Source organism: Harpia harpyja, chromosome 23 (assembly GCF_026419915.1).
Source record: "Harpia harpyja isolate bHarHar1 chromosome 23, bHarHar1 primary haplotype, whole genome shotgun sequence".
In the NCBI taxonomy this organism is placed as follows: domain Eukaryota; kingdom Metazoa; phylum Chordata; class Aves; order Accipitriformes; family Accipitridae; genus Harpia; species Harpia harpyja.
Window position 1 is genome coordinate 7388468 of NC_068962.1, and position 22737 is coordinate 7411204.

Below are 22737 nucleotides of genomic sequence, written 5' to 3' on the forward strand. Positions count from 1 at the left end.
ATGGCTGCAGTTGGGAATGACCGTTATTCCCATTTTCACTCCCCCTATGCACAGGTAAATGCTGTAGATTTTAGAGTGGTTTGTGTCCTTGATTTTCTCGATATACCCATGCTGACAGGGAGGCTCATTATGTAATATTTGCGTCCATTACTGCATCCATTTCAGCACCGGGGATTTAGGTGTCAGTGCCTGGGAGGTGGGCTTTGGCTCCAGACCCCAGCGTGTCTCAGGGGATGGCCCACTTGTACTGACTCCAGTCCAAAAGTGGCACGCTTTGGAGATGCTGCTCCTAGACCCAGCTGTTAATGTCTGGAACTGGGTGAAACTTACCTTCAAGTATTCAAATAGTTCCCAGCGTGACTTTGTTTTCCTTTAAAAGACCGCACACAAACTCCTGCGGAAATGACCAGCAACCTGGCATTTCCAGCTCTCGGCTGGGATGGAGTTCATATCCAGGACATAAACCTGAGTTCACATGTTCAGGGTAATGGCCATGAGCACTTGCCTCTTTGGGATTATGAGTTTATCATGTGCTTGAGGAAGATACCTCAGGTTATAAGGAGAAGTGAATTCCATAGTCGGAGATGACGCTAATATCTGTAAACTTCAATAAGGCAGAGATACAGAAAAATAATTTTAAGTATGACTAACGAAAGTGACTCTCATTGTGAAAGTGCTTTCTCTCCAATATTGTGCAGACTTTTTAGCTGGCCACATATTGAGCGATAGAGGGAGAGCAGCAGTGGGAGTGTATCTATGAGGAAAGCAGCAATAATTAAACAAATAATTAAACAAATCCTGTAGATATTCTTTTGCTGCCATGAGGCTTCTGTTTGTCTTGTATAAAAACAGCTGGGAGATGCTGTGAGCAGAGAGTAATGACAGTTGTCTCACAACATCAAATCCTGAGTATTTGCAGTAACTTGCAAATGCTTGTCACCGTAGTACCGTTACATGTGGACTACTGCGTCATCTCCCCCATGAATCAAAACCAAAATGTTTCAAAAGAGGAGATTCACGTTTAAGGCAACCGCTAGGTTATGGGAATCTCGTGTGACTTACCCACAAAGTCATTTTCCTCATGAGGGTTCCAGGTGCAGGTTCTGCCACTGTGAAAAACCTCTTGGCTGTGATTCTGAGGGCTCCTTACGGAGACAGGGGAGATGTTCACATCTGTTTGGCAGATTGAGAGATATTGAAATAAAGGTAGAAAGGAGCAAGTCTCTTCAAGCACGGTTTTTAAGTCTGAAAACAAAAGTGACTTTCTTCTGCCGAGTTGACGTTCCCAATGGGAACTGGAACAAAAGATTTTCTCCCGTGTTTTGAAATCCAAGTCTGACAAGTCTGTACGAGGCTTGCAAGTTCCCAACTTTTTAGTTTTTCAGGTTTTGTTGGGAATCTTTCTGGGTTTTGTTTCTTACTCTTTATTTTCCCAAGGACCCGGGTCCTTTAACGGCAGGAGAGCACTAGTGTTAAGATTGGCACTTGTACAGCAGATTTCATCTTGAGATTGACCTGATTATCCCATTGTGCAGGAAAGGAAACTCCGCCACGTGTCCATTAAGTGACTAATAGATTTTTTTTCTTCCCAGCATCTCAGGAAAAGTCTGCGGTGCAGTAAGCACACTGCTTTACTCCTGTTCTTGTCTGGGAACAGTTGTACCTCATGAAAGCTCCACTGACCTAACTCAAGACAGCTTTATAGCTACCTGGAGCTTAAGATAACTTTAGAGATAACTTTAGATCTTCTAAAATGTCAGAACGTGGTCCCACAAAATCATAGTCAGGTGTTCACAGCGGTACACCATGTACGAAGCCATTTAGTCCATTTTTATTGTTATATTTACAGTATCTGAAAACTGTTTTCTCCTGCAGCGAACGTACAGCAACGTCCCCTGCTTCTGGGAAACACAACCCGTAGGCTGTGTGAGGTTCAACTGTGCCTTCCATCATAGCAAGCCTCGTAATATAAATGGACTTTTTTTGCCACCTACCAACAGTGAGTAAAAATATTTTCTCAACAATTTGTGCATTAGAGCAAGTAAATACACAAAAATGTCCTTCCGGTGCTTACGTAATATATATTAAGGCCCAGAAATGTACCGTGGCAAATCAATCAGGTACGACCTGCTCTCCCAGCAAGTTGAAGGCCAAGAAAGGAATTGTATTGGCATTTGAATAGGGTTGCCACGTGAATTTTTTTAGCTCTCATGTTGCGGATCTTCGGAACTATCAGGGACGTAAAAGATGAAGTCACAAGTGGCAATTTAGGTTGCTGAGACCCGTGGAGTAAAAATATTGCTTTCCTTGGGTATTTGCTAGATGAAATCCCTCTAGCAGTGAAAACGGTTAGTAGGCAGGTAATCATTTAAGAGAAATGAAAAGTAGTGTGTGTGGTGGGGGGAGGAGGTTGGTAGGGCCACTAGCAGCAACATCTGTTGATAGAGCACAACATGTTACATGGATGAGACACCCGTTCTATAGATAACATAAGATTACAGTGCCGTGTGCGCAGATGTATTTCCAGTTCATCGTTCTGAATAAGCCTTTCGGGCTTGAACACTGGGTGCAGGCTACTGAAGTACGGTAATAGTGTGTAACGCAGCACAACTCTTTAGGGAAAAACCCGCCATTTGAAGTTGTTTTTTTTCCTCAGTCCTTTCAAAAAGGAGCTCTTGTCTGCCAGGAGTCCTGGTAGACAGCTGGAGCCTGGAACAGGGTAAGAGTCCAGGGCAGGGAACCAAGACAGCTGTCAGAAATCAGGCGGAAAGAGGAGTGAGAGCAAGGCAGCATGACTTGTCATGGATGCACGAACAAGTGGACTAAACCAGAGTTGTTCGTGGGCCTTATCTCCAGAGCTGGAGACAGGTGTCATAAGAGAAGTCCACAAAGACCTCTAGTCAGAAGCAAACACCTTCTGTTCCTGAAAATCGCCCAGGAAAAGGTAGCCTGTCATACCTGGGCATGTGGAGCCTAACTAACCACACAGGACCAAGGCAAGAACTTGAGTGCTGTTTCTATGAGTGCCCTTATGGCTTTTAGTAGAGTTCCCACAGCCACAGCATCAGTCCCTGGCACCTAGTGCTGTCGTAAACATCACATAGGCACGCTTTTGGGTGCGGTGTGAGTCAGAGACCGTGCCCAAGAGGCACTGTGGACGAGGGTATCCTGCATAAGAGCAACATTCAACAATCCGAACGAGAAAATGGACCCAAGCCTTTTACTTTGTACTGCAGTACGTATAAATTCAAAGTCCGTGTGCTGCACAATAACATTGCAAACATTAAAACTGCATTTATTCGTTTCAATACTTACAAATCTTGTTAAACTAATTCAAGCCTGATTTGGCTTACCCTCCCCAGAGCTAATAATATCCTGTTCTGGACAGTGAAAAAGGCTCTATGAGGTTAAAATGTTGTATCTTACTTTCTCTTGCAGGAGATAGGACAAATCTGATCTGCAGTAGCGTTATTAAAACGGGTCTAATACGATATGCATGCTGCTCATAGGCAAGCAAGAGATGCACAAGAATAACAACAACTGGACTAAAAGAAAATGCCCATGCTTCATCTTTTTCTTTAAAAGTGGAAAAAATACCCAACTTCAATCCTGATTGTATTTATAGTTGCAAACTGGTCGGCTTGAACAGTACAAACAGGCTCACCATTTTTCATCATTTTTATTTTCAGTCTGTTGCATTTCCTGGCTCTCCCAAAATGCTATCCCAGTACTGAAATACTTTTGTGGCAAACATTATGGGTAAATTCCTAAGGAAAAGAGTATCTCTCCCGATTGTCTTCTAATTAAGTGTACATTATTTTCATGAACTTCATATTCCTTCTCAAAATCTACATTTTGGACTGAGTAAGAAAGAGAGCTGTCATTCAGAAAATTCTGATAGAAAAAAAATGTCTACAAGCCAAAAATAGGTAATCCCGTGCTTAGCGCTGCTAAATTCCTCACAATTGATGCCATGGGGAGGGATACAGGCCTGCCTATTACTCGGCATGTTTAAAATATTTTCACAGGTGGGGTCCTAAACTGCCTTACTCACTTCAGCCCAGGTATTACTAATCGCATGTTTCCCCATGCTGTAAATATCTACCTGTTTTTTCACACCTTCTGTAGTGGGAAGATGCTCTTTTGCCAGCCTCTGCAGAAGATTTTTCCTAAAAGGCACAATCTGTCTATTTAACGACTCCTCCAGCATGATAATGATTTCAAAACTATACCTGCTGGTCTGAGCCTGGATTTGATATTCTAGTTCCCGCCTAACAAAATAAATATAATGCTCTTTTCTGCAGGTGCCCCACTGCAACAGGGTGTCCAAGGAGGGATTCTGCATCCAGCGCATCGTCAAGAATTACTCAGAACTCAAAAGAATATTGTACTACCAATTCATCCTCCAGTGATTATAAACATCAACGACGATGACGATGATGAAGAGGACGATGAAGAGGAAGAGAATTGTAAGCGGGTTTTTTCTTCCTTTGACACAATTGAGACGACCATCAAATACTCTTCAAATTTCTCAAAATTCAGGGGCCAAATTACAGGTTTAGGAGGCACTGCTTTTCTGGGAAACAAAAGCAGGGGCTGTACACACTCGTCACTGAAGGTGAAGTCACAGGTTTGTTTACAAAAGACAGTTGCGTGACTTCAACTTAAGTAATTTGTTCGACTGACTTCCTAAACCCTGTAGGCAGTCTCATTTTACTACAGGAAGTTCGTCTTAAAACTAGCAAAGAGAACCCATACAAAACTCTTCACTAGTTTAACTGAATGTGAATGTGTATATATTTATTTTCTTTTCTTTTTCCAATTTTTTTCCATGTCATTAAACCGTTGCCTGAGAGACCAGAGATGCATAGGGAAGGAATGAATTGCACATTCCCAGAGACTGAAAGTGAGAGACGAACCTACTCTCACGCGTGCACGCTGCACATTACTGTGCTAGTTCTCAGGCAGCCCCAAGCTGCTTTTCACTTTCCCCCTGCCCTTCAGGTTGGCTGGCAGGGCTGCCCGTTAGTGCTTCCTAACTCGGCTTCAGTCTGAGTAAGCCACGTCAACTTAAATGGTATCAAAAGCAGGGCTCTGCTAGCCTTAGGAGCCTTCACTGAGACAGGTAAGGAGTGCTCGCTTCAGCAGCTCCGCCGGCAGACATTACACAGCAGTAACTTTGGGCAGAGGTTTTGCGACAAGCACTCCCTGGTGACATGTTTAATCGGAAGATTTCCTTTTGGGTGTAAATGAAGGATCATTTTCCAAATGAGCACTAAAGGTGGTTTGGAATCCTTTTAAATCAACAAACATTAGCTTCTTAGTATGGGTTGTAACTGCAGTTCCATTGCACTTGGAAATACCCAGTATTAAGGAATCATTTTTCTGTCCAGAAGCAGAGGTCACAGTCAGAAAAAAACCCAACCGTGACCAAAATGAAAGTCACTATGGTCCTTGATTATCAAGAATTGTTGAAGGTCTTTGTAAAGCTACCTGGTAATCTTTTAAAAATATTTCCTACAGGTGTTCCTGAGTGGGTGCCTAGGACTGCTGCAGATCTTGAAGAGGAAAGAGCAATAAAGGAAATATGCTATAAGTCTGGTAAATATGAAACTAGTCACTCTTTCCTAAACAGCAATGCTGCCAATATAGTAAACTTTGGGTTTTTTTTTTTCCCCTCTTGGGGTATGTTTAGGAGAGTATTACGGGATTCAGTACCCCCACAAACACCAATCAACAAAAACTGTGTCTGCACCTCGGGAAAATGAGCTATTGCCCTTGGAAGCTACTGAGCAACACTTGCAGAAAGGCAAGTACTTTTCATCTTCTTGGACAATGTTTACCACTTTTAAAATTACTGTCACAGGGAGAAACTATTACATAGCTTGCCCCTCCTCCTCGCTTCTTTAATTTAGTGACAATAAAAGACAGCCTATTACAAAGAGGATAAAAAAACTTACTTAATTTTCCCCCATACAGATATACATAAATAGTGTCACACATGTGGTGACTACCTGCATCGACTGTAGATGGAAAAGGTAGAAATGGGCTATTAACCCTATGTGTACTTTCCTGAGATACACAACATAGGTCTTTCATGTAATTTTTCTTCACGGTCAAGATTTATGTAGTCTAACTTTAACCACCCTAAGGCGAGGTGTGTAGCTGAAATGTCTCATCCGGGATCTCTGTTGTTAAATGGAGAGACAGGCACTCTTACGGGGCTGTTTATTGCATCGTAAGATAGTGCCACAGGAAGGTGAGATGAGTCACTTGCCCAGAGGTGTTCGCGCTCTCTGCGGGCTGTCTTGGGTGTCTAGATGATGAAATGTAGTGACACCGCAAACTTTTCTATAACTAAATTGAGATTAAGTAAATACCCCCTTTAAGTGTCTTCTAAAAGACAGTAACAAGAGAGTTCCATTTTGTTTTGACTGTTGGGCTTGATCCGACATAATTAAGGTCAAAGGAATACAAATTAATACATATTCACCCCCTTCATTAGGTTTCGCCTTCGTTCTTGAGCAAGTGACAGGACTGAAAGAAATCTGTATTCGTTTTTTTACTGAATAAGTAATATATGACGCCATATTAGGAGAGAGTTATGTTCTTAAGGTAACAAGACACCAGAGCAATCAGTAGATCAGTCATCAAAAATCGCTGGGCAGAAATAAGACCTGCTACTTTTAATCAAAAAAATAATAGTTGTTGTGTATTTCGTGTAAATTTCAGGGATAAAATCTTGATAATACTGTTTTATGTAAAACAGATTTGAATAGGATGATGTGCTAATACAAAAAAGGGAATGGAAAAATTGTCTCCATGTCATGCACTTTTAACTGACGCTTTTTCCAGCCTAAATTGCTCAATAGAACTGGGCAGAATTATTTCTTTCTTACTTCTACACCTAAAATGTTTCATATTAAAATAGCTTTGATAAGCTATTTCTGAAAAAGTATTTAGATATATTTAGACTACGGATGAGGGATCAGTAACAAATACATGAATACACCTTGTAATATATGTCTTTATTTATCATTAGCTACATTCAGGAAAAAGCAGAGAGTACAGTATTCATGAAGATTTTCTAATTCATAATGAGAAGAATTCTGAGCCAGCACTGGTCAAAGCCATTGTACGAGTTCAAAGTAGCATTAGTCTTTGTGTTTACAGTCACTTTTTGACTTTGCTTTCAAGATTTTGTGACCATGAACTCTGTGAGAGGAAATATATCATTGCATTTTTTGATATGAAAATTTTGCGTGCTTTTTAAAGCAGTAAATACGTGCTATTTTAATCCCGCAGAAACCAACCACACTGAGCTGGTAAAAAGCCATCACTATCAAGAAGTACAGGAAGAGAAAGGGATATCTGAGGAGCCAAGAAATTCACCTAATACAGGAACAGGCAAAGGTATTTTGAGAAAATAGTTGCCTTCCTCATTGTTGCTTTTTAAACTGTTAGATGATTTAGCACTACCTACTAAATTTCTGTTCTTGGTGTCCAATATGGACAATCCATATTTCAACTGGACTATCTCATCTTCCAGCCCCCAGTCTCCTGCAATAGGTCAAATCTGGAGTAGTAGCACAACATTATTGCTTAAGTTTGTTCTTTCACTTTTAGGAATTCGCACTTCAGACCCCAAAGCCAAACCAAGGTACCGACCAAGGGGTCAAAGGAAGGATGATCAAACTGCTTCTTCTTATATTCCTTATGAGAGAGAAACTGGAAGAAAGACTGACTTTAATTCTTCAGAACCTCGAAGATCAGCACTTGCATTGTACCCTACTGTCACCATCACCCAAGAACCAAAGTTCAACGGGTCTACAGGTGGGTTCCTGCTCACAGAGGAGTCTTAAAATGCCTCAGACGTACCTGTCTGTATCACACTGCTTTTGATTTTGTTCCTGCAGGTGAATATGAACTGATTTATGGCTAAAAATGGGCAAGAGTAAATTTGATCCAGCATAATTTTCATAAATAGATTGCAGCACTATCCACAGACAGAAATGTAAAGCTTCATAAAGCTTTACAATTAGTCCGACAGAATATTCACAAACAATAATAGAGCCACCTTCATAGCAGGAATTCACTTCTCTGCCCAGCAAAGAGGGATGAATGCAACGATGTGCCGACGGGCACAAATACACTGATCCCCACTTTTTACAGCATCTTTTATGTGATTTATTCTTTGGAAATATTTAAGAAGCCTCACAATAGTCCACCTTTAACTTCTCAGCCTACTGCAAATATTGATAGTAGTAGCAGTAATTGTGCAGTAGAATTTCAGTTTCCTTTCAAGAAGGGCTTCTCGTTCAACTTTTTTCCTCCCAGCAGGGGATGAAAGAATGGTCTTGCTTTGCATGGTATTTTTCCACACCTGGGATTTCACTGGAGTTTGGATTGGGCTGGATTTATGATTGTTTGGGCTTTAAACCAGCCCCCAAACTGAAGCAGAAGTACAGAATTTCTGCTGCATTCTGGCCTGAACTGAGGGGAACCAAAAGCGCTTATTTACATTAGCAGGAGAAAGGGAAGAACAGGCAAAGCCACGTCTTCCTGCAGAGTAGCAGGGGCCAGGTGAAGAGCACTGTGGTTGCTTCATACTGCAGCTCCCCTTGTGAAGTTCTGTTTGTAGTTTGAAGCGGGCTTACCTGCGCGACCAAGGCTCTTCCAAGTTTAGCCGCATCATTTGTAGTATTTTGTTACGTTCACAAACCGCCCGTGTCCAGGATGCACCTAGATGCTACAGACAGAAGAGGTAATTCGTCGTTCAGCCAGAAGGTGTCCTTCGGAGTGCATTGGTCTCCATGGGCTCAACCGTGGATGTTGCAGGGGTCCATGTACCACCTGTGCAGTGCAGAGAAAGGATGTATATGGGCAGGTAGTCAGCACTCAGAGGACAGTAGTGCATGAGGGGATTGTGTTCAGGGCTGCATTTAAGACAGTCTGAAAAGACAGATACATTCAGAGATGTTTCCCCAAAGCATTGCCTCAGCTGAGTTCTCAGAGGCTTTAGGTACTATGATGACATGCATCTTGAAAATACCATAAACTCAATTGGATAGGGCTCATAAATATCATTCATGAAAAGTGAGGGACTAAAGAATGAGCAGGTAATTTGTAGCTGGCTCTTTACTTTGCACCCACAGTCTTCTTCAACCTGTGCATTATGGTATTTTCTTAGAAAGCGTGAGAGTTAAGCGTCAGGTGCTCAGTTACAAAACTGCACTGAACCAATCGCTAGCTCGTCGAGGCGGGGGGGAAGAGAATGGCAGTGCCATTCCGTGTGCTGCTTACACACAAGCAGCTAAAACCTTCTTTCTGTTGCCTTTCCAGGTGATGGTAATGCAATTCCTACAAAATTGAATAATACAAAGAGAGAAGGACAGACTAAAGGAAGGAGAGGACCAACAGAGAGTATTCCCAGAACAGATTGCAGATCCTCTGAAAACGGAGGTAATATACTTTAGCATCAGCTTCTCATTGCTGAACATCACATGGTCGATAAAATAACTGATTGTATTTGGATTCGGCTGTCCACAAAGACCATTTTTTGAATCTTGTCTTCCAACCTCCTGCAATAGGTCAAATTTTGAGTAGTAGCACAACATTATTGCTTAAGTTTGTTCTTTCACTTTCAGGAATTCGCACTTCAGACCCCAAAGCCAAACCAAGGTACCAACCAAGGGGTCAAAGGAAGGATGATCAAACTGCTTCTTCTTATATTCCTTATGAGAGAGAAACTGGAAGAAAGACTGACTTTAATTCTTCAGAACCTCGAAGATCAGCATATGTAGTCTACCGTACTGTCACTGCCACCCAAGAACCAAAGTTCAGTGGATCTACAGGTGGGTTCCTGCTCACAGAGGAGTCTTAAAATGCCTCAAATACACCTGTCTGTATCGCGCTGCTTTCCATTTGTCCCTGCATGTGAATATGAACTGATTTATGGCTAAATATGGGCAAGAGTAAATTTGATCCAGTCTAATTTGATCCAATCTAGGTAGACTGCAGCACTATCCACAGACAGACATGTAAAGCTTTATAAAGCTTTACAGTTGGTCAGACAGAATATTCACAAACAATAATTTAGGTACCTTCATAGCAGGAATTCACTTCTCTGCCCAACAAAGAGGGATGCATGCAACGTTTTTCCGATGGGCACAAATATACCAATACTCTCACCTCTGGATGACTGGGGTTTATTTTCATCTGTCACTTCATCAAAAAATTTAGTGGTAAATAATTTCAGTGATCATAAGTTAAGAAATTGATTTCACCTTGCCAGTTTCCGTCATCTCTCTTGAGCTGGGTTGAATCTCCACCTTGAGGTGCCTCCCTGTCTTAATTTCCAATAAAAGGAACCTCCTTCACACAGAGTAACTCCTACTTTCAGATGAACAAAGGTAAGCGAAATGAGCCCCAACATCACTGCTTCGTCTTGGGCAGGAATGGTTGCGGTTTTTTTCTTTTAATGGTTGCTTTGATTAAATGTGGACAGATTGGCATAGAGGTTACAGAGAGAACATTCTTAATGTGAACAATACATCTTACCACATTTCCAGGTTAAAAAAAAAGCATAGAGCATTTAAAAAAAAAAAGATGACCAGCATTTTTGTCATAAGAACAGCTGTTACCATTTTCGCTACCTTTCTTTCCAGCAGTACCTGAGCCACGTGGTTGGAAAGGCTCCAAGCAAAAGAATCAGTTTGACACTAATAGAAGATTTTGGACCCAAATGGAAAACTATGGTAATACTTACTTGTTCGGCATGAACTGAAAATTTTAGGATTATTGTGGAATTAATAATTTGAATGAATGGAATTAAGCTGGAATTAACAGAAACCCAGAGCATTAATAACATTATTTTTTAATCAAATTTTACAGAAAATGGTTAGTCATTAGGCAGCTTACTCTCCTGCACAATCAGCTGTCTAGCACAAAAAACATAATATTGCCTTGCATCTAGGGCTTTCCCAAGCAGGGATAAAACAGGAGATTAGTTTACAGATTAGTTTAATGTAAAAGCAACTGATGCCTTTGGGAAGATTTTCAACACAGGACCATTCACTTTGTTAAAGTCAAGGGTGTCCGTGGCAGAATCGCCTCATTTGGAAGATCCTGTGAGCCTCACGCAAATGCCGCAAGGTGACAAATGATCTCTAAAGTACTAGAGAGAGAGTCCGTATTTAATACTAGCTGGTATTTCAGCGGTGAATACAATTCACCCGATGCATTCATTGATACTTCAGCTAATGTAATATTTAATTCACATACTGGACCAAGAGAGTCTTTCCTGAGATCGTAGCTGAAATTAAGAAACAACGTCTATGTTTTTTCTACAGACAAGTATACTTCAGGATCTTACAATGCACCAACTCAAAGGAAAAGAAATCCACATGCAAAAACGTTCTCTAAGTCTAAAACAACCATTCAGGTAACTGTTTGATAGAAATTGTTACAGTTCAGTCTTTTTAGCAAAAGGGACGTGTCTCTCCCCGCCTAGAACATGTAAAAGTGCTCTTAAAACTTCCCCAACCAAAACCCGCAAGAGTCTAAGCAATGCTGAGTAGCCTGAAAGAGCAGTTAATGGTTTCGTTTGTTTGCAGACATGTACTTTTGCCCGGTTAACTAAACTGTGGTTTCTCATTTTTTACAATATTACTGACGAGAAAGCAAAATAGGTACCTGCCGTTAAAGCGAGGAACTACAAGAAGTGGGTTTTGGCCTGTAGCACTGCACAAAGGACAGCAGAGACTACAGGAGTGTGATCTATTTGTCTTGCTGGTTGACTGCTCGCGAAGCATCTGCAATCGCTGAACGACGATCAGCCGAGGTCCAAATTCATAAAAGGACTCGGGCTACCAAACGTTCACAAGACACCCTAAGGACCATTAATACATTTTACAGCTGTCTTGAAAGCAGAGATTAGAACCCGTATCTCGTGTTCCTCAGATGAATGGCCAAACCTTTAGTCTGCAGTCCGTGCTTCAGTGTGACATTTCCTTATCTCCAGTCTCTCTGTGTCACCCACGGACCTAACAGGTTGTTTGCTCTGCGGTTGCACAGTTCGAAATGTGAACTAGCAGAGCATCCTCATAGTTCTGGCAAGCTTAGCCTTCTAGCTTGCTATGAAAGTGCTTCCCTGAAAGGGCAAAGAGATAAGTTTGAACCCTGTTGAGCACTGCCTTTTCTTGGATGAATGCTTTTACTGCTACTTTATTTTATAGAAGATTGTCAGTAACACTTTTTCCAAGTGGTCTTGTTGGTTTTTGGAGAGTATGAGTCTGCTCCAGGAGACTAGTCCAAAGCGGGTGGCTCAGAAAAGTGCAACTTTGTAATTTTGTGTTTCAAAGCTCTCCAGATGGCCCAGTTGTCAGTATTCCTATGAGTTTACCCAGGGCACTTCCAAACACAGCATTAGGCCATTTTGATTCCAGTCTGAGATGCAAATTCTGTTGAGGCACCACATAGATGAAAAGCACCTAAAACCACCTTCTGTAATCCCTCACCAGGCTTGCTACCATATTTGGTTTCTTTGTGCAAGTACCACATGGTTCTCAAACATCTGCTTGGGAAGGTTTTAGAGGGAAAATACTTGAACAGAACATTTTGAAACATGGGTGAATTATATTAGGATGAAATATTTTTATTTCTGTTGCTTCTAGAAGTGTTGAAAGTTTACTTCTTAAAATGTTTCTGAAAGAGCAGATAGTTTTACTCTAATAAATTATGCACAAAATGTTCTTCATATTTCTTTTGACAACAGAGCCAAGAAGACATAGACGTGAATAGAAGAGGAGAACGGTATATAGACAGAAGAAAGAGAGGAAGCAAGTAATTCAATTTACCAATAAAATTTAAATTGAAATAAGGATATTATCAACTGGAAAATCCAAAGATGATAAAATTACAAATTCCAAAAATAAGGTGCAGCAAGTACACAGTAACATTTCAAAACTGATAAAAATGGAAATTAAAAAAGTGTGCTCTTGTGGTGGGTTGACCCTGGCTGGACGCCAGGTGCCCACCAAAGCCGCTGTATCACTCCCCTCTCAGCTAGACAGGGAAGAGAAGATATAACAAAAAGCTTCTGGGTCGAGATAAGGACAAGGAGACACCACTCAACCAATTACCGTCATGGGCAAAACAGACTTGATTTAGGGAAAATTAATTTAATTTATTGACAATCAAACCAGGGTAGGGTAATGAGAAATTAAACTAAAACTGAAAACACCTTCCCTCCACCCCTCCCTTCTTCCCAGGCATAACTCCACTCCTGAATTCTCTACCTATCCACCCCAGTGGTGCAGGGGGACAGGGAATGGGGGTTATGATCAGTTCAGCACATGTTGTCTCTGCCGCTCCTTCCTCCTCTGGGGGAAGGCTCCTCACACTCTTCCCTGCGCCAGCGTGGGGTCCCTCCCACGGGAGATGGTCCTCCACAAACTTCTCCAATGTGGGTCCTTCCCACAGGCTGCAGTCCTTCAGGAGCACACTGCTCCAGTGTGGGGGGTCACAAGTCCTGCCAGCAAACCTGCTCCAGCGTGGGCTCTCCACGGGGTCACAGCCTCCTTCGGGCGTCCCCCTGCTCCGGCATGAGGTCCTCCACAGGCTGCAGGTGGAGATCTGCTCCACCGTGGACCTCCAGGGGCTGCGTGAGGAGGACAGCCTGCCTCACCGTGGTCTTCCCCACGGGCTGCAGGAGAATCTCTGCTCCGGCGCCTGGAGCACCTCCTCCCCCTCCTTCTGCACTGACCTGCGGGTCTGCACGCTTGTTTCATCTAAGAATACAGCTATTAGATTTTTTTTTATGCAGTTCCTTTACATTCTGTGAAAATGCCTAGACCTGGAACTACTATTTTTCCTATCCATCCTTGCAAGTTATCCTAACAGCAAAGCTCAGAAGCTAGAACTCACTTGTGCTCACACCTCATTTTTCTTTTGTTGTAAGGCTTTTAAAGGGAGAAGCCATAACCAAAATTTAGCTTAAATTACATTTCCTTAAAAAATATACATAATATTTAATAATTTAAAAACTGCAACTTATGACTAACTCCAATGATGCAAAAAAAGACTGAATAAAATTTTCTACTTTAATGTACTAAACAGCATCAGAAGAGCAAATAAAAAAAAGTCAAGAAAAGGTACCAACAGTCAATCTTAAAAAATATTTTAACAGTAATATTTAAAACAACTTTTCCAGTCAAAATATTTTTTGAAAGACTAAAGCAAAGCATTTTTATAGTAACTGGTAAAGAACAGGTGCAAAGAGGTTTAATAGACATAAACACTCTCATGACAGCTCGGCTTTCTGAGGTGAGTATTTTTGGTAAGTGTTTTTTGAGCTAGCCCTTTCTCTCCTTTCTAAAAGGTTACATTGCTACCTTAGAACTTTTTTTTCAAACTTATACAAAGAAAATGCATCATTTTCACTCAAAAGTATCACTAAATAAAAAAGTATTTAAGAACAGATCATACAAACTTACCATATGGATTTGCATTAATATTAGTCCCAATAAGCTCCAATGTTTGTTCTAAAATTTCCGATAACGGCACTGGACTGATTTCCAGAAGCCCTGGGTCAGCATGGTGTTTCAATAGCAGCGCTATTTCAGCCTCGTAATTTACAACAGATGAGTGCCAGCAATACTGCTTACTATTTTTCTCCACAGGCACCCAACCTATGAGAAAACATTGCATTTACCAAAGTAAATTTCTGAAGTTATCAAATGTGTACTAGAACTGTACATGCATTAAAAAAACCCACAGTTAACTACAAACAGAAAGAGTAACAAGAAAAACCGTGTCGTACCTCAGAGGAATGCAAGTGTGACAACTATGCCTTCAGTTGAAGCCCTTTAAGTAGATTAACTACTACTTTTAACATTGGAACTAATTCTATTTCACTTCAAAAATTGAAGCCCCCCCCCATTTTACCTGTGCTGCATCATAGGTACCTGGCATATGTCCATTCTCATCGGGCAAAGGATTGCCATTACAGAACTCTATGTCCTTTGCTGGAATCCAGGTATCTGGAACAGGCTTGAAATCCTCTTCAACATTCCAAACAAATTCTAGACATATAAATGTAACATTAAGTTTTTGGCAAACTGTTAGCCAATTTTATGTTTTGATCATCTTTCAATGCAAGTATTAAAATACCATTGATCTAAACCTTGTTTTACAGACAGTAGTCCCAGTTACTTTGTACAAGCACCGAGATCTGGCACACTCAAGCACTCTACAGTTAGGGGGTTTAAAGAAGCATAGTAGCCTTTGAGTAGTTTAAAAGTTCAAAAGTAACTACGATCAAAACATAGCTACCTAAATAGCTAACCTTATATTTAAACCAGAGCCAGAGAAGTAGAATAGAATAGACTATTTCATTTGGAAGGGACCTACAACAATCACCTAGTCCAACTCCCTGACCAATTTAGGACTGACCAAAAGTTAAAGCATGTTCTTAAGGGCATTGTCCAAATGCCTCTTAAACACTGTCAGGCTTCTTTCTCTGTAAAGAAATGCTTCCTAATGTCTAGTCTAAACCTCCCCTGGCGCAGGTTTGAACCATTCCCATGTGTCCCATCCCTGGACCCCAGGGAGAAGAGCTCAGCACCTCCCTCCCCATGTCCCCTCCTCGGGAAGCTGCAGAGAGCAAGGAGGTCGCCCCTCAGCCTCCTTCTCTCCAAACTAGACAAACCCAACGTCCTCAGCCGCTCCTCACAGGACATGCCTTCCAGCCCTGCCACCAGCTTTCTTGCCCTCCTCTGGACGCATTCAAGGACCTGACCATCCTTCTTAAACTGTGGGACCCAGAACTGCACACAGTACTCAGGGTGAGACCGCACCGACGCTGAATACAGCGGGACGATCCCCTCTTTTGACCGGCTGGTCATGCTGTGTTTGATGCACCCCAGGATGGGGTCTGCCCTCTCGGCTGCCAGGGCACACTGCTGGCTCCTGTTGTGCCTGCTGTCGACCAGCACCCAGCACCCAGATCCCTTTCTGCAGGGCTGCTCTTCAGCCTCTCCTCTCCCAATTTATACTTGTGCCTAGCCTTACTCTGTCCCAGGTGCAGAATCCAGCATTCGGACTTGTTAAATTCCATCCCATTAATCATAGCCCAATGCTCCAATCTATCTAGATCCCTCTGCAAGGCCTCCTGTCCCTCAAGAGAGTCAACAGCACCTCCCAGTTTGGTATCATCATCACACTTGCCAATGCATTCAACTACTGCACCCAGATCGTTGATAAATGTAGCGAACAGAACTGGCCCTAGAACTGAACCCTGAGGAACACCGCTGGTGACCAGTCACCAGCCAGACGTAGGCCCATGTACTACAACCCTTTGAGCTCTGCCCTTCAGCCAGTTCTTCACTCAGTGCACCATGAACCCCCTTATCCCACAGCTGGACAACTTGTCCAGAAGGATGCTGTGAGGGGACAGTATCAAAAGCCTTACTAAAATCCAGAAAAACTACATCCACCACCTTCCCTTCATCCATGAGGTGGGTGACCTCATCACAGAAGGATATCAAATTGGTTAAAACAGGACTTTCCCTTTGTGAACCCATGCTGACTGTGCCTGATGATTGCATTAATCTTAAATGCCTTTCAATAGTACCCAGTATTATCCTCTGCATATATTTTCCAGGAACTGAGGTTAGACTAACAGGTCTGTAGTTCCCTGGGTCCTCTCTCACGCCCTTTTTGTAGACTGGCGCAACACTGGCTAGCTTCCAGTCAGCAGGGACCTCCCCAGACTCCCAAGACCTTTGGTAGATGATGAGAGGGGTCCTGCCGTAACATCCGATGACTCCTTCAGTGCTCTGGGATGAATCCCATCAGGCCCCATGGACCTGTGAACATGCAGCTGAAACAGCTGGTCCCTTAGAATTTCAGCACCCACAAATGGAAAGTCACTGTTCCCACACTCGTGGTCTTCCAACTCAGGGGGTATCAGTATTATTAAAGACTGAGGCAAAAAAAGCACTGAATGCCTCCGCTTTTTCTTCGTCCCTTTTAGTCAGATGACCATCTTCAACAAGTATCGGTCCAATGTTTCCTTTAGACCTCCTCTTGCTGTTATAAAAGGGCCTAAAAAAGCCCTTGTTATCTGAAACAACACTGGCCAGTTTCAACTCTAACTGAGCTTTGCCCTTTCATGTCTTCTCCCTGCATATACGAATCACAGCTCTGTAATCATCCTGCGAAGCTTGACCTTGCTTCCAGAGATCATACAGTTTCTTTTTCCTCTTGAGCTCCGCGAGGAGTTCCCTGTTCAGCCAAAGTGGTGTTCTGCCCTGCTTACTTGATTTACAACACAGTGGAATTGCCTGCTCCTGTGCTTCTAAAAGGTGGTTCTTAAAGACTGACCAGCACCCGGGGACTCCTAAGCCCTCAAAAGCAGATTCCCAGGGTACTCTGCTAAACAGCTCCCTGAAGAGCTTAAAGTTTGCTCTCCTGAAGTCCAGGGCAGCAACTCTACTGTCCTTTTTTCTTATTACACTGAAAATTTTAAACTCAACCATTTCACGATCACTGTGACCAAGGCAGCCACCTCCCATCACACCCCTCCCCGAGTCCTTCTCTATTCACAAACAGCAAGTCTAGGAGGGCATCTTTCCTAGTTGGCTCACTGACTACCTGTGTCAAGAAGTTATCTCCTACAAACTTCAAGAATTTCCAGGATCTGCTCGTCACAGCCATATGATATTACCAGTTGATGTCTGGGAAGTTGAAATCTCCCGTAAGGACAAGGGCTACTGATCCAGAAATTTATCCTAAGTGCCTATAGAGTAACTCATCAGCGCTTACCTCCCAGCTGGGCGATTGGTAGTAGATACTGACTACATCATCTCCTTTGTTTTCCATTCCCCTAATCCTCAACCACACCATCGCTAACTCTAAGGGCTGTACAACCAAACCTCTCCCTTACGCATAGTGCAAGGCCTCCACCTTGCCTGCCCTGCTTATCCCTCCTGAACAGCCTGTAGCCCTCCAACCACAGGACTCAATCCACCAAGTCTCACTAATACCAATGATATTGTAGCTCTGGGAGGTGACCAATGCTTCCAGTTCATCCTGGTTTTTTCTCATACTGCGTGTGGTGGTGCACAAGCATTTCAGATATGCTCCGGAGCCCTCAATGCTCCCCGGAGGGTTGCAAATGTTCCCACTAGCACCACCACCCTCCAGTGATGCCATGCCAACCCTTACCTACTGCAGTGCTGTTGGTATCCCCTTCCCCAACTGATTCTAGTTTAAAGCTCTCTTGAAGTAAAGTTAAGACTGACATTAAGAAAAATTGAAGCAGGATCACTGACATTTCCTGTGTTAGACTATAGGTGTTTTTCCAACTGGATAACTTACATTGACAAAAAGAAGGAAAGAAATCTTCACTAACCTTTGCAATCTTCCAATGAATACAAGAATCGTTTAAACCTTTTTTCAGCTTGCTTGTTGGGTTTTCGATCCATCCTGGCCCATAGATAGGGTTGCCCTAGAGTTTCCAGAGGGATAAAAATCAGCAGTTTACTGAGGCAACCACACCCTGCAGAGTACCGAAATCAACCATGTAAAAGGCACGATAGGCCTTCTCATTTGCCACTACAGAAATCTTATATCCAAAGACACTACTTAAATTCATAAGTTAACTGCCGTATATGAATCTAAAAATCTATTCGTAGAATCGTGGCTAGTGTAATACAAAGCTTCCTTACAATTGCAGGTAAAGGCATGAACCCCAGTGATGCAACGAACCACCACAGTCTTCTCCTTTCCTCCCCACTTTCATACTTCTTTTCATCCTCCCCAAGGAAATTAGACACCCCTTATTATACAAGTTCTAGTGCGCAAGGAAGATTTTACTAATAGGAAATTTTAGAACTGGAATAGGTCCCCGATTGGCATGTTCGCTGCAACCAGACTTCCATGTATTTTAGAGAGTAAAATCTGTAACAACTTTATAAAACACCTCCTACGTTTATGGTAAGTCTTACTTTGTGGTCAAGGTGGTTAATGACACAGGAATTCAAAACAGCTGTGATCCAATGGATCATACAATAAAAGTGAAAACAAAGTAAAACAAGGCTTCTAGCCAACATAAGAAATCTGCATACGGATCTTCTTTATTACCTGTATAGGTAGTTACGTAACAGCAGGTTCCGTCCACCTTTTCAGTAGGGATTGCATTGTATATATCTGCCTCTAACGCCTTCCCGGTTATAGCTTCAGTTGCCAAAACTTTAAAGGGCTGAAAAGAAGACAGGTATTTTAAACCCTCATCATGGCTGTTTCTCACATGGATCCTTGCTCCTCACAGCCGGCCTCTGTAAGTCCAGTACTACACATTATGTTGCTGATTTCTAATGCCATTGAAATACACCATTGTTTCTTCAAGACACGACAGCCTGGGAAATGCTCTAAGACAAAAGAACAAAGGCAATCTGTTTGCAAACTCTCTCCCTCTTCTCCGTTCTCAATTAGTATTTACAGATGACTTTGCCTTCCGCTGCAAATAGTGCACATAAACTAGAAGGGTCCCAGTCCAACGCTACGAAAGTTTGAGACGTGCCTTCCTCTGTTACGATGGCAATAGCGATTCACCGTGACTAGCTGCTCCAAGCTTGCAGTTTGGAGCTGAAAGTCAATAGCACCATGTTAGTGCAATACACAGACCCGTGCGATGCAAGGTGGCAAAAGCATCCTGGCATTAAATACGTAGTAGCGGTGCTGCCAACTAAACATGCTTCCGCTTAAGAAGAGCAAGGAAAGAAGTGATCCAGGGGTCCGAGACAAATATCCAGCCACAACTAGCCCCCATTTCCAGGAGGGCTTCTCTAACAGTTTCCCTGCAAACATGGAATCAGTTGCGGCTGGATTCCAGTGTTTTCCTGGATAATCAGCACCCCTCCCTCCTCTCTTCCCAGCCAGCTTTGACTTGTGAGCTGGGCACTGTCTCTTTCTGCTAGCAAAACACAAAGCAGGTCCTTGTCTGAGGCAAAAAAGCCTCAAAACAGAATTCAGAAGTCACAAAGTGGGAACCTTCTACGTGCTGTCGTTGCGTTACAGGGCTGTTTTCTATTTCAGTAATCAGATGCGGCATACGTGAAGGTTTTAGGAAGATTACACGAAAAAGAAAACGTTCAGGGGGGAGAGAAAACGTTCCTGTTGCTTTTCCCACCACCACCACCACCGTTGCCACCGCCGCCCCCCTTCTTCCCTAGCAGTCATCGCCCCCTGTATTACCCTTGCCTGCCCTTGAAAACCACAGAAAATAGCGTAGGCCACTTCCAGACCTAACCCCCTGTCGGCTTTTTCTGTGTGAAGGAACAACAGGGTAGGGAAGGTACCCTTACGTGACCATTACCGAGATGCTGTTGGTACCGGCGGTCAAACAATTAAGTTACCGACGTTTTGGCAACCGTTTCAGCTCTGCCACCCAGAGGGCAAACACCAGCGAGACAAAGTCACCCAGATGCAGCCGACAGACAGCATTAGGAGCCACTACTCAAACCGGGAAAGGCAAGCTGGAGGTCTACAGCTAGGCAGGGGAACGGCACCCCAGCCTGTCCCAACACTGCCTTCTGCATCTCGGGAAGAAACAGCTCTGACTGGGCTCCGCTGCTTTCACCTCGGCACGCACTCCACGTCTCGCAGCCTCCAACCAGTCCTTCCCTCAGAAGCCGGAGGTGCCAAAACAGCAGCAAAAAAAAAAAAAAAAAAAAGAGAGGCGCGCTTGGCTTCGCCCCACGAGGCTCACAGGCCCGCGGGGACGGCAGGGCGGTTTCACACCAGCTCCCAGGGCGGTCCCCTCGCAGCGGCCTCACCCCTCGCCGTGCGTGACCGCTGCCGACACTCGGGAAAAGCACACGCCGCACCGGGCTCAGCACCCCGGACGCCCCTTGCCAGCAGAAGAGCGGGACGGAGCCGAAATGGCTCCCACGCGGCCTCTCCTTCCCGCGCGGAAGGCGGGGAGCTCTGCCGTGCATGTCGCTCAGACGCGGCCCAGCGACTCCCCCCCCCGAGCCCGAGCCCGAGCCCGAGCCCTGGCCCTGGCCCTGGCCCTGGCCCGGCCCAGCGACTCCCCCCGCCCGGCCCCGTGCCGCCCCGGGCCACCTGGCGCTCCCGCTTGGCCGACGGCTCCTCCTTCACCTCGGTCACGAACAGACACGGCACCTTCCGCTGCACCGCGCCCCGCCGCCTCATCGCCCCGGCCGCCCGCCCGCCACAGCGCCCAGCCGCGACTGCGCCTGCGCCTGCGCTCGCGGGGCGCGGCGGGAAATGGAGTCCGTCCCCGCCCGCCCGCGACGCATGTGTGCGCCGGGGCGCGGCGCGGCGTCGGCCGCCTCTCTCCGGCAGCCTCCGGCCAGGCCGTGGCTCCGTCGCTCCCCGCCGCTCCCCGCCGCTCCCCGCCGTCCAGCCCGAGCCCGAACGCGACCCCGAGCCCGAGCCCGAGCCCGGGCCCGGGCCCGGGCCCGGGACAGCTCCGCTCTCGGCAGCGGCGGCTCCCGCCGTGGCGCGGCCGCGCCGCGCCAGCTGTGCTCTGAGGCGCCGGCCTGAGGCGGCAGCTCGCTCCCGCGCCGCGGCCGTTGGCCGTCGTCGACCTTTGGCCGTCGACCCTCGGCCGTTCCCCGGGCCGGGCAGCCCAAGTTCCCCGGGGCTGTCTTCTCTGCTTCCCGGGGTGCCACACGCCCAGGCCGGGCACAGGGATGCCCTGTCCCCAGGGCGCCGGCACCTCTCCGGCTTCGCCTGTGCCTCCCCCGGTTCCCCAGTACACCTCGGTGTCTGTGGTGGCTTGACCCGGCGGGACGCCAGGCGCCTGCTCGCTCGCTCGCTCCCCTCCTGGGCTGGGCAGCTCCTCAGAGGGCTCCTGGGTCGAGATCCCTCGCCCGCCACCGGCACGGGCAGAGCAGACTCCGCTCGCTCGGGGACGGCCGTTCCGTTTATTGCCGATGGAAGCCCGGCAGGGCAATGAGAAGGCCAAACGCAGTCTGAAAACGCCTTCCCCCGAGCCCCGTCTGCTTCCCGGGCTCGGATTTGCTCCCGACTTCTCTCCCTCCTCCCCCCGAGCGGCGCAGGGGAATGGGGGTTGCCGTCAGCTCCTCACGCGTTGTCCGGGCCGCTCCTTCCTCCTCACGCTCTTCCCCTGCACCAGCGTAGGGTCCCTGCCACGGGAGACGGTCCTCCTGCCACGGGAGACGGTCCTCCTGCCACGGGAGACGGTCCTCCACGAACCCCTCCAGCATGGGGTCCTTCCTGCGGGCTGCAGTTCTTCGCAAGCTGCTCCAGCGTGGGTCCCTTCCATGGGCTGCAGTCCTTCAGGCACAGACTGCTCCAGCGTGGGGGGTCACAAGTCCTGCCAGCAAACCTGCTCCAGCGTGGGCTCCTCTCTCCACGGGGCCGCAGGTCCTGCCAGGAGCCTGCTCCAGCGTGGGCTCTCCACGGGGTCACAGCCTCCTTCAGGGTACATCCACCTGCTCCAGTCCTCCACAGGCTGCAGGTGGAGATCTGCTCCACCGTGGACCTCCGTGGGCTGCGTGAGGAGGACAGCCTGCCTCACCGTGGTCTTCCCCACGGGCTGCAGGAGAATCTCTGCTCCGGCGCCTGGAGCACCTCCTCCCCCTCCTTCTGCACTGACCTGCGGGTCTGCACGCTTGTTTCTCTCCCATACCCTCACTCTGCTCTCCGGCCGCAGTTTCTGAGTCCCGGCAACTTTTTTTCCCT

General features: G+C 45.5%; 2 protein-coding genes across 2 annotated transcripts; one reads left to right on the plus strand and one right to left on the minus strand.

Moving 5' to 3' along the window:
- On the plus strand, window positions 1–12187 carry LOC128135347 (uncharacterized protein C12orf50 homolog). Its single transcript, XM_052774173.1, has 12 exons — window positions 1–54; window positions 1876–1999; window positions 4305–4469; window positions 5524–5601; window positions 5696–5809; window positions 7306–7413; window positions 7627–7833; window positions 9343–9462; window positions 9648–9854; window positions 10668–10757; window positions 11352–11443; window positions 12023–12187. Exons 1-12 carry the CDS (start codon window positions 1–3, stop codon window positions 12185–12187), a joined length of 1524 nt encoding a protein of 507 aa, XP_052630133.1.
- Window positions 12188–12426: 239 nt separating this feature from the next.
- Window positions 12427–21243, minus strand: LOC128135348 (uncharacterized protein C12orf29 homolog). The gene is made up of 6 exons (XM_052774174.1): window positions 21130–21243; window positions 19147–19264; window positions 18416–18511; window positions 14967–15083; window positions 14496–14690; window positions 12427–12461 (listed from the first exon to the last, which is right to left on the minus strand). The coding sequence occupies exons 1-6, from the start codon at window positions 21217–21219 to the stop codon at window positions 12427–12429; spliced, it is 651 nt and encodes a 216-aa protein (XP_052630134.1). The 5' UTR covers window positions 21220–21243.
- Between the last annotated feature and the right edge of the window lie 1494 nt (window positions 21244–22737).